Source organism: Hippopotamus amphibius, chromosome 5 (genome assembly GCF_030028045.1).
Source record: "Hippopotamus amphibius kiboko isolate mHipAmp2 chromosome 5, mHipAmp2.hap2, whole genome shotgun sequence".
Lineage (NCBI taxonomy): Eukaryota > Metazoa > Chordata > Mammalia > Artiodactyla > Hippopotamidae > Hippopotamus > Hippopotamus amphibius.
Window position 1 is genome coordinate 163,799,410 of NC_080190.1, and position 17,020 is coordinate 163,816,429.

Consider the following 17,020-nt stretch of genomic DNA (forward strand, 5'->3'; position numbering starts at 1 on the left):
GCCCATGTCAGTTGGGGCACTTAAAAGTGAAAGTAAAGGCATATTCATTTTCCATGAAAATCATGCTTATGAAAAGGTACGTTAACATGGAAACATGCTGATGTTTATTTTATGAAATGAAAGGTGCAGGCTATTAAAATACATGTACAGCATGAACACAATATGTACTCAACAAAATAACTCTTTGCTACCCACCCATGCATAAAACCACCTAAATACCCAATAACAGGGGGTTGATTAACAAAGCCTGAAATAACCACAAAGTGGACTAGTGAACCAGGTGTTGAAATTTAAGTTTCCAATTAATTTGTTTTGTTTTTTGTTTTAATTAATTAATTTATTGGCTGCATTGGGTCTTCATTGCTACACACAGGCTTTCTCTAGTTGCGGCGAGCAGGGGCTACTCTTCATTGTGCTGCACGGGCTCCTCATTGTGGTGGCTTCTCTTGTTGCAGTGTACAGGCTCTAGGCACATGGGCTTCAGTAGTTGCAATGCATGGGCTCAACAGTTGTGGTTCATGGGCTCTAGAGCACAGGCTCAATAGTTGTGGTGCATAGGCTTAGTTGCTCTGCGGCACGTGGGATCTTTCCGGCCTAGGGCTTAAACCTGTGCCCCCTGCATTGGGAGGTGGATTCTTAACCACTGTACCACCTAGGAAGTCCTCCCACTAATTTTTGGATGACACTGGGGAAATGTTCACAATATAATGTTTTGTGAAATAAACAGGAAAAAAAATATTGTAGGATACAATCTCAAATTTAAATGTATTTGTGAATTATATATTTTGTTTGGGGAAAAAAGGGCTAGAAAGAAATTCACAAAAATGTTAATACTTGTTGTCCCTGAGTTATTTTTTGGTAGAAAAAATAGATGGAATGCTTTACTCTGTATATTTCTGTAATTGTTTAAATCTATAATGAGTTGTATTACTTTCATGAATGAGAAACAAAAGGCAAATTAATTTTTTTAGAAGAAAATGAAGAACAAACAAAAAACCCCCTTGAGAACAAACTGTGGTTTAGAAATGTTTTTCATTTCATTTGAATAAGGAACAGAGACAGCAATGAGAATTAAAAACCAAAGCAAAGTACCTGGAGGAGGTGAACTGCAAGTCACACCTTTGACTCTAGGTGGCGCTCACCCTCGCTGTACTGTGAGAAATAGGGTCAGACAGCCTAGGTTTCTACTGTGAAGCAGAAAACCGAACAACCGTCCAGGAATGGGGGGGTGGAGTGGGGTGGGCGTTTAATACCTTTTAAGTTAAATAATGTATTTTCTATCACTTAGTCTCAAGTTAGAAACCAGAAATTGCTCTGTTAAAAACAAGTCAAGAATCTGGGTTCCATGGGGCAGATCACTGAGCATTTCTCACCTGACTGCAGAGTCTCTCTTGCCTTCCTCAGGTATTTTGAGATTCTGGCTATCTGATATTACCAGGGTCTATGCCAAGTCCTTATAACTTTTGAAATCTAATCCTCCAACAAGGCTCTGAGTTAGGGTTTATAATACTTTAAAGAAACCGAGCCTAGAGAGATTCGGTGACTTGCCCAAGGCCCTACAGCGGGACCGGTATCAGACTGGGACAAGAGAAACAGTTTTGCTGAGCCCACTTTTTCAGAGTTCCTTCTCTTATGCCACATTTGCCTCCTTCCTTGAGAACTCATATGACAAATAAATAAAAAAAGTTTGCCATGTAATCTGGAAATATATAGTTAAAGGACCACTCATTTTCTTGTGGAAAAATTCAAATGTGGCGAAATGGCTACATTTCAAAAGGGTCAAGAATCAAAGCAACTATTTCTGAAAATTCTTTAAAAAACTTTAAAATTATTTTAAAGCAACAGGTGCATAACTGTGTTTTAATACTTTAAAAGTCACTTTGAGTTTACAGGAGTACAAAAAAAAATTGGCACTGTACAAGCAGCATTCCACATTTTATCTCAAGTCTCAAAATCCTGCAAAAGAGGCCTATAACCCATCTTACTGACAAGAAGACTGAGGTGGGAAGATCTTTCCAAGGTCAAAAAGTCACTACCAGGCAGATTCTGGATTAGAAGTCAAGTCTGTTTGACTTTAAACATGCAGCTGCTCTTCTGTTGTACCTGCCTCCTTCCACGCTGAGATGAGAAAGGATTTCTTTGTTCAAGTCACTGGACACTTACACACAAGAAAACAACTCAAAGAGGCAGTGAAACTTCTTATGTGTGTAACTTTGAGGAAAATAAATGTTTTTCCCTGAAGGACGCCAGGACCTCCTACATCAAAACCAAGTCCCCCCCCCCATCACTACCACAAGCACCCAGAGAGAATCCCAAAGGCAGCCAACCCACTCCACCAAACATGAATTGCTCCAACACTGAGTAAACCCGTTCCAAGTGCAGGTGGTGGGATTAGAAATGAAGACGGCACAGTCTTTGCCCTCAAGAAGCTCTAGCTCTCCAGTCGGCTCAGACCAAGCCAGGGGATCCAGAGGGGTGCGAAGAGGCTGAGGGGAGGGTGCAAAAGCCCCAGGGCAGTGAGACTTGAGCAGAACCCTGATGGGGGCGGGGGGGGGGGGGGGGGGGGGCGCCTGCGTTTACTGAGCACTCCAGACAGAGAGAAGACAAACATGTAAAGGCCCAGAGGTGAGAAATAACCACTAGGATTCTTAGTAATGAAAAGAAAACACGAAGGTACACTGTACAGGACAGGGAGGTGCTTTTTCAATCGAAGGCATCATGCTATTATTTCAAAACTACTTACGCTACGTAATCCTGCTCATCTTCTGCCTGGAAGTGATACGTCCTATTATCTGGAACACAAACGAGAAAAAAGCGAAACCTTAGAAAGGAGAATACCTTCAGGTATTAAAGCAAATTCTGAAAGTCCCTGGGGGTGTGGGGGTGGGGTGGAGGGAGGAACCACATTAGAAGTAGGATTTTTAAAAAAAATTTTATTTATTTATTATTTTTTTGGGGGTACATCAAGTTCAATCATGTCTTTACACACATATCCTTGTATTCCCTCCCTCTAGAAGTAGGATTTTAATATTATTTTATTTTTGTACCAGTTTGTTTTAGCAGTTACATGATTCACTTTGTCAATATTATTTTTCTGAAGGGCAAGAGGAATACAACAAAATAACTGCAAACACCATGTGACCGCCTAGCACTTCTCTTGCAAAACAAGGGGGAAGGGGGCTGGGTCCTACATGGTCAAATGGACCTCAGGGACGGATCAAATCGGAGAGTGCCAGCTGCCAACTCAGAATTTTCCCTTTCCTTTTCAGTTTGCCTTTCACTGGCTTTCCTTTTTAAAAAATCCCTTTTCAGAAGTGATTCGTAACTCAGGGGGCAGCCCTGACGAGCAGGCACATCCTGCCCCGGGCTCCTCTCTGGTTGAGTCCGGTTTCAGGGAGGAAGGGCTCCAGCCAGGCTGCAGGGTCATCCTCAAGCTGTAACCCAGGCAAGGAGGGGGCAGCGTCTCACTTGGGTAGTTTGGGCAGGCGTACGTGAGGGAAGCTCTTTCTTAAAACGTGGGATCTACCAGAATGCTTCCACATATTAAGGTCAAACCACCACTGACTTGCCACCTTTACCTACTGCCAGTCACTCACTACGTGACTGCTCCAGGGTAGGCCCCCTCCCCATCTCCCTGAGAGAGAGGCGGTATGTACGTTCAAGAACACACCACAGGTACTAGGGCCCAAGCGCCCTGGCTGAATCCCTGCTTTACTGCTGTGAGACCTTGAGTAAGTCGCCGAACATCTCCGAGCCTCAGTTTTTTCTTCTGTGAAATAGGAAACTGACCGGGCTTTTGAGCGGATTACCCATAATGTTTATAAAGCACCTGGTACACATTAGATGTCCAATAATTACTATTAATAACCTACAGGTTCTCAAATCGAGGGGTTCTGAACTTTTTGAAGTCCTATTATAATTCCAACTTCTCGTATTTCTTTCTCATCAATAACCCAAAAAATCTTGGTCATAAAACTCATGGGGAATCTGAACGTCAACAGGTGCTGTAGAGTCCAGCTGCGACTCCACCCAGTCTCACAACTGAGTCCATCTTTGGGGCTGGGACTGTCTTTTTTTTCCATTCACATCAGAAGGATTTCAAGGGACAGGAAAGTATTTTTGTGCTCTACATGTAGATCACAGGCTGTTGGCCTGTGCTGTGGGGCCCTACAGAGAAGGAAGAACACCGAAGGTCAGTGCTGGAGGATTTCAGAATATTGGTGAGTCATTTTATCAGCAATACCTCTTCTTTTACGAAGAGATGTCCCCTGAGCTACCGTGAGCACCCATGGGACCAGTGAAAGCACAGGGAGCCAGCCTTGAGGAAAACAACCTCCCCTCGCTCTAAAGACTATGAGAATACGGGCTACCAGCTGGGGGAGTGGACCCCTATCACAAGAGAAAAACACACTCTGACCCGTGGAATAGGACAGTGACAGAGCGTAGTGTCATTGATTCATGAAGCCAGAAGGCAGTTCTGCTGGGAAGCAAGGAAATGGTTTTTCCTTTCAGAGCTTGATTCTGTAAAATTCTGGGCAAATCAGCTGTACAGACAGTGGCGTTGTCAAGTTCATGTCCACGTGTCTCAACCAAAGGTACACATGAGAATCATCTGGGGACTTCTTAAAAAACACCTATGTGTGGGCCTTACACCCAACACCCTGATTCAGCAGATGTAGGAGAAAAATGGGAACGTGCTTGGAAAAATCCCTCCGAGGGGATAAAGTTCATGGTCAAGAATGGGTCTGGTTTACTGTACAAATCTAGATTCTCCTCCACTGCAGTCAGATCTGACACAGACATGCCTTCCCATCTGCAGGTGGGCTCCGTGTAGAGAGACCCAGGGCTCTTCCCAGAGCAGCACGTGCAGCACAGCAAGGAGCCCTGCTTGGGAAAGCTGCGGCTTCCAACCCAGAGAACAGGAATGGGCTGGTGGCAGAATCCACAGTAACTGACTTGGAGGAAAAAGCACTCACGTGATATCAGGTCAAAAGACTTCTTGTCCTCGGCATTCGGTTTCACCTGACAGGTGAGAAGGTTCAACTTGGCAGGCTGCCTGTTAGACTGGACACAAGAGAAAAGGGAGAGGTTACGAGCAGCACGAGTGGTTCCCCTGCAGGTCTAGTGCCCCGCTGGGGCGGGGGGTGGGGAGGGAACGTCATGATGCATTTGGTAAGGTTTAATTCACCCCATTAGAATTCTGAATCTCATTGAAGGAGGAAAAAAAGGTAGGTGGTCTACTTGAACTGTGCAGAAACATCCTGGTGATTAATCAGAATGGAAATGAGATAATTCATCTCACTTTCAATGAGGAGTGGGTGTGACCCATAGAATTGTGCCCTTTTGGAATCTAAACACACACAAGCACAAAGAGCTGGCACTTCCATTACCGCATCTTACTGTGAAAGACAGCAGAGTGTATTTCCTTCATTCGCTCAAAATGACCCCAGTAACCAATCACCCCAAACCCGGTATCTCAGGCACCCACAAATTTTGGTTGCAACACAAAATTCACATTACCTCTCCCAAAAGTACAAGGACAGTTACCACCTGTGAGACATTGCTTAATAAGCCCCAAAATCTGGAGAAGAAAAATATAATGAGTTCCTATCATTTTCCACCAAATCTCTTGGTCACACATTTAATTCCTACAGACCCTGCAGTGTCTAGATAGTCCTGCTAGTGTAGACTTTGCCTGAAAGGAGTCTCGCCATGGAATCACTCTGGTCAAAACTCCTTTTTGCTCTCCTGCCTGCATCTGTTCAAGGTCACACACTGGCCAATGGCAAATGCTGGCTGCCGGAAGGAGCTGACCAAGGAGTGAAGCGTCTGAGTGCCCGGGCTGGGCTCTGCTTGAACAGAAGTCTGCAGAAATAAGCAACGGAACTCTAATCAGAGCCGCATGCCTGCCCTGGCTGCCAGTCATGATTCTGAAAATCTCAAGCCAGGAGCATTTCCACCCAACCAACTTAAGTCTTTATGGAAAACAGAGGGGGAGGAGGTAGAGAGAGGTCCCACCAGTGGCTTATGACCAAGAGTATTTCAACGGCACGCGCTGCACCTCTCATTCTCAATGATGGGCACCGGATACTTAATTTCCATGTACCTTCCTGTGCTTGCTGGACAACTTCTGAAATCTTCCTCTGTGGTTTCAAGGAGGTTAGACACAGAAGGCAACACCCTTTGTTTTGAGTCTGTCTGCTTCAAAGCAAGCTCTCTGGGGGGTGGCAGTGACAGACCCCCAGGGATTTCATGTTCTTTGCATATACATGTGACTTAGACATGGAAACCAGAAGTAAAGTCCTGTACACAGGACAGTTTTGCCTAAGAGGAAACAGTGCTTGAGAAAGGATTCCTGTGCTACAGACTGGTTGCCAAACCCAGAAAGGGGAGGCAGAAGGCTGTGGGCCCGCAAATCCTTCTTAGAACAGACCTGGAGCTTGGGTTGCTAAAAGCCTCAGTCTCCAAAACCAGCAGCTGCAACCACAAACCTTGGCCGGGTCCACCGTAAAAGGCCGTGTTGGTCCTCATCTCTTTGGGTGTTGATAAAATCGCTGGATTTCCCGTAAGAATGACAAAGACATGTGACAGGCTGAAAAAGGTAGCAAGCCCAGTGAATGGTGAGACTCTATAGGATACTATGTTCCAATCTGGCAACCACATTTAAAGGAGGATGCAGAAAAGCTTAGGGAAGATCAAGGGATGATTAAAGGAGTGGAAAACGGGAACTTTGAAGATGGTTTAAAAGCATTATTTAGTCAGAGGAAAGAGGCTGGGGAGTGACTTAATCACCGTCTGCAAGGATGCAAAGGGCTGTTATCGGGGAAGGTCGGGCAGCTGTTTTCCATTTGCACAGATGAAGTTAAGAAACGTACTCAAATTGTCAAAGACGTGAGCCAGACATGAGGAAGAACTTCCCAAGCTTAAGTTGATTATGCGTAATAAGAGGTTTCAAGTTTCTTAACCTAAGTAGAGAAATCTCTTTGAAAATCTTAAGAATATTTTTAACACCATTCACATGTGAATGTGGCAGATTGGTTACCTAGATGATTTTTTTTCTTCCCAAATATTTGTGACTCTAGTGTTTCTGAACGACCAACAGATACAACCAAGTAACAGAGACAAAATTTAAAAAAAGGAAAAAATACTCAGTTAAGTATCAACCGATTCTGGAAAATTAAACAGCACCATTGGCCTCTCATTTCAAAGCACAGGCTACTTCCAAGTATTCCACCCAAAAGCTTCTGATGACAAGGGTTTTGTACAGTTTAAGTCATTCTATGACTGACCCACAACTTCAATGACAATGACATGTGATACTTATTCCCTGGGAAGCTTCTCAAGTCTACGCGATTGACATCGGCCACATCAGCAGGAACTTCACTTAACACAGACACGTCTTCCTGTACATAGTGTTCTTCCCCCAAAGGCCAGTGAGACAGATGACCTATCACCCCAAACGTGAATCTGAAGAGCAGACAACACAATTTTTGACAGCTGAAGCAGCTGACGTGGCTGCTTCTCGACAGTACGGAGTCTGGAAACACCGGGAAGTGGAGCAGGACACTGAACCAGAGTCCTCGGACCAAGGGACCAGAAGGCTTGGAATCACTACAGTCACCACTGGAGGTCCAGATATGCACAACTTTCCAAAATTTCCAAGTCCTTTCTTCACATTTAATACTAATGGATAGGTATACTGATTAAAGAAGGTATACTCTCTCCTGGAGGTTCAGCAGACTAAAATCACAGTGGGACTAAACGATTTGCCCTGGGTGACATCACTGTGGAACAGCTGAAGAAATACTTTCACACTGTTTAAGTACAGAAAAGGTAGAAAAGGAAAGCGAACGAAGGAAATGTGTATTTACTGAGTCCTCACTGTTGATGATTCCTACCATGCTTAGAATAAAAACCGCAGCCTGTCCTTGGGTCCTCCAAGGACCGCCTCCAGGCTCCTTCGGACTTGGGCTCCTACCACTTGGCTTGCTGCTCCCTCTGCCGGCGGTGAGGGGCACTGGCCTCCAGCCTACATCTCCCTGCTCGCTCCCTCCAGGCCTCTCCCGGGAGGCACCTCCCCAGTGGGATGGTTCCTGGCCAGACTACCCTCCCCTAAACTTCCTACCCCTTCACGCCCTGCTGCGTTGCCTTCTGGGCTCTTCTCACTCCTATTTACCTTGTCTTTCTTCCCACTAAGAGCACACATTTTTCTGTTTTGCTCACTAACATGTGTCTGGCACTCAAAAAATATTTGTCAAATGAACGAATGCATTCTGGGGACCTTATATCTACTAAGTCGTGTATGACCTGTGAGGAAACTATTTTTGCTTTCTTTCACTAACTAAGATGTAGAAACGGAGGCACAGAGAAGTTAACTGACTTTCCTAAAATCTCCCAGTAAGGAAGCAGCCGTCTGGAGCTGAATTTAGGTCTGGGTGGACCAAAGGCCTGGTCCTCCTTCCCTTCTGCTTCCATGGGAAAAACGGCCACACAAAATCCCCCAGGAGTGGCCTCAAGCCCCAGCTCACAAAAACACCTTCTTCTGAGAAAAGGAAGTGTTAGAAGTAAATACAGCAAAGGTTAAAAGATTAACATCTATTTTAATATCTTCTCAGGTCATCTGACTTTCATAACTGACGCAAAGAGAATTTTTAGAAGCCTAGTCGAAACACCTATTCACTTATTCATTTGACAAGATACTGATGAAGCCTCTACCACTCCTAAGCACATATGAAGAGCAGGCGGTCTGTGCCACCCAGCAGCTACAGGAAACAGACCCAGCCAAGGGCCTAGGACGTGCCTGGTGCCTGGAGGGCCCTGGAGCCTGAGCTCAGGAGGGCACCAACGGCTTCTGCAAGGCTCCAGAGGCAGCCTCATCCCTGGGTGAGGACCTAGATGGGGAGGCACAGCAGCAGGCACCTGGGGGGTGAAAGGGACAAGGCAGGGGGTGATGCGGAAAGAGAAGCAGGGAGGGCACTGCATGTGGCCCTAAGGACTCCCATCCTGTCCTAGGAGCGCTGCGGTCCCCTTGCATCCAGGGGGACGGCCAGTGGAGGAGGCTGAGAGAGCGGACTGATGAGTGATGACGGGGACCTGAACTAAAGCCATGGTTATGGTACTGGGGGTTGGGGACTCAAGATATGACTAAAATGAGACTTTTAATAAATTATTCCCTAGGTACTATCCTATACAGTATGTGGCTCTCCCAGGCCCGGCATCTGAATGATGAGTGGAGCGGGCGGCCCACTGCCCCTGCAGGCTCTACTGAAAAGCATCTTTCAAAAGCTACAAGTGCTCTCCTGCAAATACAGTTATACCTTCCAAAAATGAAGACTGTTACGGCTCTGTTCCCTGAAACTCTGATGCCTGTCCTTTTACAGGTTTTACTTTTCATTAAAAGAATGCATATTCACTGAAGAAACACCAAGAGACAGAGACAGTGCAAAGAAGAAACTGAATGTTACTTGTTAATCCCACTTTCACACCCAGAGATAGTCACTGTTAATACCTGATTTTAACAAGATAGGTACGTTTGTACCTTCGTGTGTGTGTGAAATGTCTGTTTATAGAAAAACGTGGGTTGGCTCAATTTGTATATATCGTTTTGCAAATTGCTTTCTCCAGTTAACATTATACACAGAAAAGTTCGTTTTTACACAAGCACGTGGCAAAGCTATTTACAGGTTTTTGAAAATGTTTCCTCTACGGAAGCTCTGGGTGCATCCCTGCACAGAAGTGATGAAGACAGTACCCCTCTGACATGATGCTCAGTCACCCAAAATAGAAGATGCTGCTCAGCGAGGAAAGTCATCAGAAACGTGTGCAGAAACAGAGTGAATCGATTCTGACAAATGTTTCTGCGTCTCCCGAAAGAAAACAAACACCACATATTTGTCCTTAGCTCCGCGTGCACCGCCGTGAAGTGTTTTTGCTGGAAGTGTGAAGTCGTTAGCGCAGGCATATTTCTGTGAGCAGAAAACAGCTGCTGCTGGAATTAGTATCCAGAAAGGAAATTATTTCCCCCCCATCATCCTGCTGAATTGCTCTGCTTCACAAACAAGAACTGAACATCATTAATTACTTGGGAAATAAGCCTGACCCAGCCAGGCTGAGGCTGCTGTGTAGAAGGAGGTAAAAATAAAATAATGAAGCTCTCTTCACTTCCTAGGCTAATGCCTGCTAATACAGCTGTTCAGATCCTTACAGTCACTTTCAATTTTTTGTTCAATAAATGTTTATTTAGACACCTACCATGCCCTAGAGAAACACATACGTCTGGCAAATGATCAACAACCACAACCACCCCCTGACAAGAAGTTAGGTACACACTGAACACCTAGCACTGCAGAGAGAGCTTATCTCCAAAATTTTAGTACATTAAAACTTTTGGCTTTTGGAAAGTATTTTGGTTTCTTTGGGGCAAGGTAGCAGTGTTCATTTATTGAGCATTTAAACTGCTAGATACTTTACAAAAAGGTTACTATTTCACTCTTGCAATAACCCTATGAACTAGGTACTGTGACTGCCCATTTTACACGTGAGAAAACCAAGGGCCAGGAAGGTGAAAGTGAATTGACCAATGTTTTACAGAAAGCAAAAAGAAAGCTGGGATTTGAACAAATTTCTTCCCAGAGCTTTCCCCATTTACCATGCTGTTTCGCTGTTCAGACAAACTCTCGGGACATGTGCGGTGTCAGTGAAAACATCTTTCCTGTTTTTCCCTTTCTGGTTCTTCCTGCCCTGAAACGGCCAGTTCCTTCCTTTTCCCTCCAGATCACTTAATGCTCCTCCTGAGAAGTCCCACTCATTCTCCACCTGTCCCACGTTCCAAAATTACTACCTGTGGCCAGAATTAAAGCTCCGGATCCCTTTAGTGATCCTTCAGACAGCTCAGGGGAGGAGGCACTGATCACCTAACTGAAGTACTACATCCTAGAGAGTGAATGACTAGGAATTCCCTTAAACCTCCCAACCATTTAAACCACAGGACCGATTTCTAGTTGGCAGAATGTGTGTGTGTGCAAGAAAGATCTATTTGCAAGTGGAGATTTTCTTGAAAATCTCTTCCTGCAGTAATGAACTTGCCACTTGACTTCTGAGAGCATGTTCCACTCCAGAATCAACATTAAACAATGTTATAGTGTAAATAGAAAAGAAAAAAAAAAAAAGAGGTTATTGGGGCTCCTGATAAGAAGTGGGGCTGGGCTTCCTAGGTGGCGCAGTGGTTAAGAATCCGCCTGCCAACGCAGGGGACACAGGTTCGATCCCTGCTCCAGGAAGATCCCACATGCCACGGAGCAACTAAGCCCGTGTGCCAAAAAAAAAAAAAGAAGTGGGGCTGATGTTACTGCATCTGACCAATGTGCTAGACAGTCATCATTAACTCATTTCCACAAACATTTATTGAGTGCCTGCTATTCATCAGTGTACAGCGTCTGGGCCAGTAGAGAACTTTTTAACTCATATTTCCTATTTAACTGTAGTAACCACTTTAATCCATACCTTGTTATCCAACAAGAGTTGCTACACTTGAAAACCCTCTGACTTAGGATGACTGTATGAAATGCATTAATCTGAGCTATGGAATATGTTTTTATTTAATTAATTAATTAATTAATTAATTTATTTATTTTTTTGGGCACATGGGCTTAGTTGCTCCGTGGCATGTGGGATCTTCCTGGAGCTGGGATCGAACCCGTGACCTCTGCATTGGCAGGCGGATTCTTAACCACTGCGCCACTAGGAAGCCCCTGGAATATGTTTTTAAATAAGAATTCTCATTACATTTTATCAACCAAATGGTCAGTGAGTTGCTGAGGCACAAATCTGTAACAGGTTTCTATTATCCTTACATATAGACAGCAGTTAATTAAAACAAGGGTGGCAGCAGCATCCTGACAATTACGTAGCACTTGTGCCAGTCACTGTTCTAAGTGTTTTATACATATATACTCATTTAATCTTCACAACTACCCTAAAAGTAAGTACTACTATTATGACTCCATTTGACAGATGAGGAAACCAAGGCACAAAACGGTTAAGTAACTCTGCCTTCAGGTCACAGCTAGCAAGAGCAGAATGTTAGGGGAAAGTAAACATTTTTAGGGAACTCATACTTTCTTCCTGTACTGGGGCAGGTGGGGTAGGGAGTAACATGAAAATGGACTGATTTCAGATAGCAGGTCCTTTATTTCATAACTTCAAGCCTGTAAAATTTGGGGGTTCCCTGGTGGCCTAGTAGGGGTTAGAATTCCAGGCTTTCACTGCCATGGCCTTGGTTCAATCCCTGGTGGGAGAACTGAGATCCCACAAGCCACATGGCAGGGCGCGTGGGCTGGGGGGGACCGACCAATCCAATACACTGTAGCAAGTGTGTGCACTTTCTTCATTTGTAGGCCCTAAATGAATGAGGTTCCACTCTACTCACTTTTCTGCTGAAATTACAAAGTCACACTGGAAACACACAGGATGACACCCACTGGGTATGACTCCAAGGCAAGGAACAAAAACCTAGCCCTCACAAGCTGCAAGGCCAGGGATTCTGATCTGTAACTTCTTTGATATTTTAATTTCTTCAATTTCACCTTCCCTTCCTCATCTAAGCATCAAGTCCCCTGCAGGAGTTTCCTCCAATCTCTGCTCAACATTGAAAGCAGGAGAGATTTACTTGGCAGTTCCTCAGATCCCAGGCAGCATCAGCACCCTTGTGACACCCGTGTGATTCCAGAGGATTAGCCACAAGAGGGGCTGGGGGGGTGCGATGCTTGGTCTCTGAAGCCGGAACTAGAGAGGCTGCCATAAATACCCGGCTTTCACGCAGCCACATTTTGGGAACTGAGGCTCCTGCTCGTGTGTCTGGAGCAACGCAATATATTCTGTTAATTCACCAAAGCAATTTACTACTCATACTATAAGGTACATGGCAGAATGGAGAGAAAAACAATTCTGGAGGCAAGAAGACCTGGGTTTGAGTCCTGGCCCGGTTGCCCACTCCTGGAGCCATAAGCCCTCCTGAGTCCCAAGTCTTCTCATCACAGAGAAGGAAGACGATGCCCTCTCCGCCGTGATAATGAACAAGGCAACGTCTGAACAAGCATTGGTGCGCCCCGTTCAAGTGGGAGGCGGCACAGGCTCTGGAATTCAACTCCTTCGGCTCAAACCTGGCGCCAAGCGCCTGCTAGTTGTGAGACTTTGACTTTTTTCCTTTAAAATGGAGGTGATGGCAACTACCTTGAGGCTGTTATGAAACAAGTGGGAAAACATGGAACTAGCATGGAGCATGTGCTCAATACATGTTAGCTACTATTTTTATAGCTATTAATTATTCCCAAAATACCTCCTCCAATGGTGTCCACATGGCTGACACCTAAGATTCTATACTGTCATCTGCTTCCTTCTAGATGAAGGCGGTATTGTTAAAATGCAACCACCTCTGGGAGAGTTACCTATTAAAGTCACCCAGGTTCAAAGAGAACACCAGATTCTGACAGGAGAGTCACAGAGGGTAAACTGAGGCCATGGGCGGGGTGGGGGAAGGGGAAGCAGGGTGCCCTGGCTCCTGTGTGAAGACATGCAGAGCACGCAAACCAAGTGAGGGGACTCCATGCAGATAGAGAGGAACCAGAAGAGCAGGTGAAAGGGCCCAGAAGCTCTGAGGACTCAGAAAATTGAGAGGAGCTTAGAAAGAAGCTTAGACCTGCCCACTGCTCTGATTTTACTGCTTCAGCTATCAAAAGGACCCTCAACTAGAATAAAAAAGGAGGTAGGGAGACTCAGACTTCAAACTGGCCAAGTTCTGAATGAGGTCCATGGCCGGCTCACAAACTTTCCAGGAGTCCTTGCAGCTGGCTGCAGGATTCCATCTTACCACCCACCCCTCTTGTCTGTTTGTCCTTTTACATTACACCACTGGCAAACTACGGGGAGGGGCTCAGTGAGTCTCCATCTGGCTGAACATTAGAACTACCTGGAAGCAATTCCTGGGCTTCAGCTCCAGACCAACTCAATCAGAGCCTTTGGGAGTGAAGCCAGATGATTCAAATGCACAATCAGGACCGCAAATCACTGAATCCGTTGAGCCAATTGCAGCCTCTTCCAATCACATGTAATGATTCATTCAGAGCCAAGTGCTAAGCGTTTGCATCAGAAATACACCCTCTACTGATGCTGCTAACACACAAGCTTGGGATCAAACGGTGTGAAAAGGAGCAGCTCCTTCTCCAGGATTCAAAAAGAGTAACAATCCCTGCTGAATGTAGTACTCAGAAGGATAAACAACCTGTAAGACGTAACCAGTTAGATTTCTAAACATATTTTATGGAACTTGACTTTGGGAAGCCCTCTAATTAAACGTCAATGTCTTCAGTTCTGCATGTGCAATGTGGCGGAAGCCTAGAAAGATACTTCACGGGGACCCCCTGAGTTTTGGAAACAGCACTGCTTATTTTGTATGTCCAAATAACATTCTCTGCGTGGAACAACTGTGTTTCTTTTGCTGGTGACTGTGACTATTTAGAAGATTCATCACCAGTGCCTCAGGATCTGAGGCTGCATTTTGAACTTGATTTATTAAAGTCAAACTCTGGTCTTCTGTTTAAAAAAAGGGGGTGGGGAGAACCACGTCACAAGGGCACTGGGGGTGGGGTGGGGGTGGAGCTGGCTGATGAGGTGCAGGAAATGAATTGGGAGACTGGGATACCAAATTGTACGCTCTAAATATACGTTGTTTATTGTCTGTTAACTGTATTTCAATAAAAGTTCTTAAAAATAAAAAGAATCTGCCTGCCAATGCAGGGGACACGGGTTCAAGCCCTGGTCCGGGAAGATCCCCATGTTGTGGAGCAGCCAAGCCCAACCGCCACAACTACAGAGCCTGCGCTCTAAACCCCACGAGCCACAACTAATGATAAGCCCACGCTCTGCAACTACTGAATCCTGTGCGCCTAGAGCCTGTGCTCCACAAGAGAAGCCACCACAATGAGAAACCCACACACCACAACGCAGTGTAGCCCCAGCTCTCTGAAGCTACAGAAAGCCTGTGTGCAGCAAAAAAGACCCAACACAGCCAATAAATTAAAAAAAAAAAAAAAAAGAATCCGCCTGCCAATGCAGGGGACATGGATGTGATCCCTGCTCCAGGAAGATCCCACATGCCGAGGAGCAACTAAGCCCATACGCCACAGCTACTGAGCCAGTGCTCTAGAGCCTGAAAGCCACAACTACTGAGCCTGTGTGCTGCAACTACTGAAGCCTGTGTGCCTAGAGACCGTGCTCTGCAACAAGAGAAGCCACTGCAGTGAGAAGACCGCACACCACAACGAAGAGTAGCCCCCACTCACTGCAACTAGAGAAAGCCTGTGCAGAGCCACAAAGACCCAACAGTCATAAATAAAATAAAATAAAATTAAATTTAAAAAAAAAAAAAGGGGGGGGGAGTCCCATGTCACGAGGGCAGTGCTGGGTGGGGGTGGAGCTGGCTGATGAAGTGCAGGAAAACAGCACCGCTTGAAGCCGACGGCAGGGACATAAAATAGAATTATTATTCAAGTGGAGGAGGGAGCAATTCAAATAGGAATGAAAAACACTGGTTCAGGATGCTCTGTAAACATTTTTTATGGCTCTTGCTTAATTGGAATTTTTGTTATGCTAACTATAAAGTATCTTTAAAATTTATCCTTGAATTCTCTTTTTTTGGGCATCTAGATAGCAATAGCTTTTAAAGAGTGTTTATTGATTTCAACCTCCAAATGACTCTTGAAAGAGTAAGGAAGTGACACCATTCTACCCATACTGGCTTCTCTTGGGTTCCCCGAACATGCTTTCTGGCCTCGGGATCCTGGACTGTCCTCTCCGCTCTGCTGGGATTGCTGCTCCCCAGCACGCCTGCCATCTCCTCCCCGGCCCACACCCGCGGGGCTGCCCCTCTTACTCTCTACCCCAGCACCTGCTCCCTTCTCTTACAGCGCTTAGCCCTTGTTTACTCCAGGCTCCAACAGGCCAGCGGCCACTAATTCACCACTCTTTCTGTAGTACCTGGCCCCGTGCTTGCTTAGAAAGGAATAAGATATCTTCATAAGCAAATTATACCCATTTTACACTGGAGAACACTGAGGCTCCAAAGGCTTAAGGAATTCATCCAAGGTCCTTTAGCCTGTTCAGGAGTTTGAGCCCAGGTCTAATTAGCACCAAAGTTTGTTCTTTTACATGTCGCAGTGCTGCTTCTAATCTCTTGAGAGAAAGGAAAATAGTCTCTTCTTGCAATGACAATGGGAACAAAGATGTGGAATCGGGCAGAGTCCAGAATAGCCTCAGAAAGCAATAAAGGCCAATCACAGAAACCAGGTTATTAAACACACTGCTAGGCAGGGAGCAGCCCATTGTGAACAGGCTTTCCGCAGTGCATCTGTTAAAGCCCTCGCAGCTGAATGTTATCTACAGGGCTCTGGATAGGACGGAGAACAATAGTCCTTGGAAAATGTCTGTGGGTCTAAAGAGCCCAAGGTCAGGGAGAGAGACATCAAATTCTTGCTTTAGTGAGATGCCCTGGAGATGTCTGTAGTGCTGTTCACCTCTAACAGGAAGAAATGAAATTCTTATGAGAACAGGTGCCTCAACCAGCTTCATCAAGTACCTCGGGAGGTAAGGGAACAGCAACACAAAGGAATTCCATCAGATTAAAATCGAGATGTTAACACATTAGGGAAGAAGATAATAGTAACAGAAATAACAACAGCTGACAATTATTGAGTGTTTCTGCTCCACATCAAGTTCTAATAACTTCTTTTTTTTTTTGAGTTCTAATTGCTTCTAATCAGTGATCTCGTTTAATCCTTACACCTACCTATGAATTGGGCAGTACCGTGAGGGACTGAGTGTCATCTGGACTCAAATCATGGCAGTGTGGCCCCACGGTGCTGTCACCCTACCTCAGCTCACCCAGATGGTGAGAGTAATTATTAAGTTTCCCACTTAGTGTGGTCCAGGCTGTACAAAGCTTTAAATGCATCATCTCACTTAATTC

At 45.2% G+C, this 17,020-nt stretch overlaps 1 protein-coding gene across 7 annotated transcripts in view; it reads right to left on the reverse strand.

Moving 5' to 3' along the window:
• Window positions 1-17,020, reverse strand: part of ASAP1 (ArfGAP with SH3 domain, ankyrin repeat and PH domain 1) — a 346,314-nt gene that overhangs the window by 45,942 nt on the left and 283,352 nt on the right. For all 7 annotated transcript variants that reach the window (XR_009053673.1, XM_057734380.1, XM_057734376.1 and 4 more), the window contains 2 exons: window positions 4,977-5,064; window positions 2,744-2,792 (listed from right to left, as the gene is read on the reverse strand). Coding sequence is in view for 6 of the 7 variants with exons in the window: in XM_057734380.1 (XP_057590363.1) it covers window positions 2,744-2,792; window positions 4,977-5,064 (137 nt within the window). In the remaining variant the exon portion in view is untranslated. The remainder of the gene's footprint in view (window positions 1-2,743; window positions 2,793-4,976; window positions 5,065-17,020) is intronic.